Genomic DNA, 2,174 nt, shown 5'->3' with positions numbered 1-2,174 from the left:
AAAAAAAAATAAAAAAAAGAAAATTAAAAAAAAGAAAAATGCTGAATTCACAGAAACAGAGAGTGGAGTAGAATGGTGGACTGTTGGGGGATGGGGGACATGGGGAGATGTTGGTCAAAGGGTACCATCTTTCAGTTAAAAGATGAATAAGTTCTAATATACCAATCTAAGGATCTAATGTACCAATTAGGGCATGGTGCTGACTATAGTTAATATTTATTGTATACATGAAGGTGACAGATGTGTTAATTGATTTAAATGTGGTAATCATTTCATAATGTATACATCTAGCAAATCGTCACATTGTACAGTTTAAATATATACAATTCTAGTTGTCAATTATATCTCAATAAAGTTGGAAAAAAAGGACCAATACCTGTTATTCTTCTTATCTTGTCCTTTGTATCGCCAGCCAATTTTTCTGCTGCATCTTTTAGCTGTTTCACTTTTTCTAATGTTTCCGTAGTCAGTCCTGCAGCACTTGTCTTATGTTGAAGAATAGCATATTGATTTTTTAGCTCAGTGAACTCCTGTAAAAGAGCAACACCCCCATCATCAGAAAATATTTATAAATCATGTGCACATACATGATGTTGACTGATACTGTTCATAAAAGGAATAAAAGAAACCCTAATCCAGTCAATATGCTTGAATTACTCTGATATTTCCAACAGGGCTTTTATTTGCATTTTTTTTTCAGGTTGAAAAACATCTCAGCTTTTGTTAATTAAAAATGAAACATCTTTGTTACAAAATGTCAACCATGATTCTGTGTTAAGGAAACTATTTACCAGGCACCAATTGTTTGTCCTGAACTATGTTAAGGACAGAGACGTAGAAGACAGAATGACCTAGTCCTGCCCTTGACGAATCTTGATTCAATTGGTTGAACAGCTGCATAAGCAAAATGCAGGGCAGAGTAGGCAGTGACTATTTTGAAGCAGCAAGGATAACATTATTTGGTTGGCAAAAAGGTAAGAGAAGTGAGGTAGGAAGGGATGCAGGAAGGGAAGCAGAGGTGTTAGTATGAAGATCTCCCTCAGAGTCAGACTGGAAATCTCTGGGGTCAGACTGTGTGGCTGCCAATCTAGGATGTTAAATACATGCGTAGAGGCCAGATGCAGGAATGGAATATGGAAGTGGGAAGAGGGAGAGCTGGAAGCACCTTCTCAGCCTCTGTTCCGTAGAACATGTTCTCAACCTCCAAGTCAGTGGAAAATTTATCCAGCACATTAGGGATTAAAAAGAAGAGAATAGACCAATTGTAAAAACACTTGAACATTTTTCCTTTGTTTAAGCTACCATATTAATGCTACCGACCAGATATCCTGCTAAGAAAATGGGATGATAGGTTCTTTCAGCAACCTAAATTAATGAGCCACTTTCCACAACTGTTTAATTAACTCACTGAATTTTGTAACTTGATCTATTCTCTGGCAGATGACTTTCACTTCTTTTCTTATGTTATGTGATTTGATTAAAGGGCAAATACATACAATATAGATCAATGGCATCAATTGGGAAAGTTTGGAAGTTGAGGAAAAATTTGATCAGGAAACCACCAAGAATATGTGGGTGAGTAAATGCAGAGTAAACACTCCAACAAGATTTGGCTGGAGGACTTCTGCCCTCTCAGAGACAGCCCCTTGCTGCAGAAAAGCTTTCATACCCGTTGGGATCCCTACAAACCTATGGCACTGAGCATGGACCAGCACTACCAGAAATGCTGGTAAGTGACACAAAAATCTGCAGTTAATGGATTAGCTGCAAAAGAAGCACTGTTTGTCTGCTCTTGGTGGCAGTGGCAGGACTAATGACCTCCTTAAGGCCCCCAGCCTGGCGTCGGGCCGATTCAGTCTGAGCTTCTGCCTGGATGGCTTGCTCGTGATTCCCCTGCAACTTGATCTGCAGCCGGGAAAGTCCATCCTGCAGTGCTGACTGTTGCTTTGCTAAGTCCAAATCATTCTTGGTCTCCTGGGCTTGAGTTTCAGCCTGTTGTTGATTTAAAGACCAGAAAGGAGAAAGTATCTTTATGTAAAGAGAAACAAACAAGAAAATAAATGATGTATATAATTACCCCTCAGAAAAAAAATTTAGGTATAAAGGGAAACAAAATCGTTCCTTTGATTTTTCTGTTACGTTTACAAAAAAAAAGTTAGAATATTTTAGATATA

The 2,174-nt window shown here is 38.2% G+C and overlaps 1 protein-coding gene across 1 annotated transcript in view; it reads right to left on the bottom strand.

The window, feature by feature from the left end:
* Positions 1-2,174, bottom strand: part of LAMB4 (laminin subunit beta 4) — a 116,868-nt gene that overhangs the window by 5,125 nt on the left and 109,569 nt on the right. The window contains exons 32-33 of the mRNA XM_019626046.1: positions 1,819-1,992; positions 377-530 (exon numbers count right to left, since the gene is read on the bottom strand). Of these exons, the coding sequence (XP_019481591.1) occupies positions 377-530; positions 1,819-1,992 (328 nt within the window). The remainder of the gene's footprint in view (positions 1-376; positions 531-1,818; positions 1,993-2,174) is intronic.

The sequence above is a fragment of the Hipposideros armiger genome, unplaced genomic scaffold (genome assembly GCF_001890085.2).
Source record: "Hipposideros armiger isolate ML-2016 unplaced genomic scaffold, ASM189008v1 scaffold_655, whole genome shotgun sequence".
NCBI classification, from domain to species: Eukaryota; Metazoa; Chordata; class Mammalia; order Chiroptera; family Hipposideridae; genus Hipposideros; species Hipposideros armiger.
The sequence above is the reverse complement of the archived record's forward strand: the minus strand, read 5'-3'. Positions and strand labels throughout refer to the sequence as shown.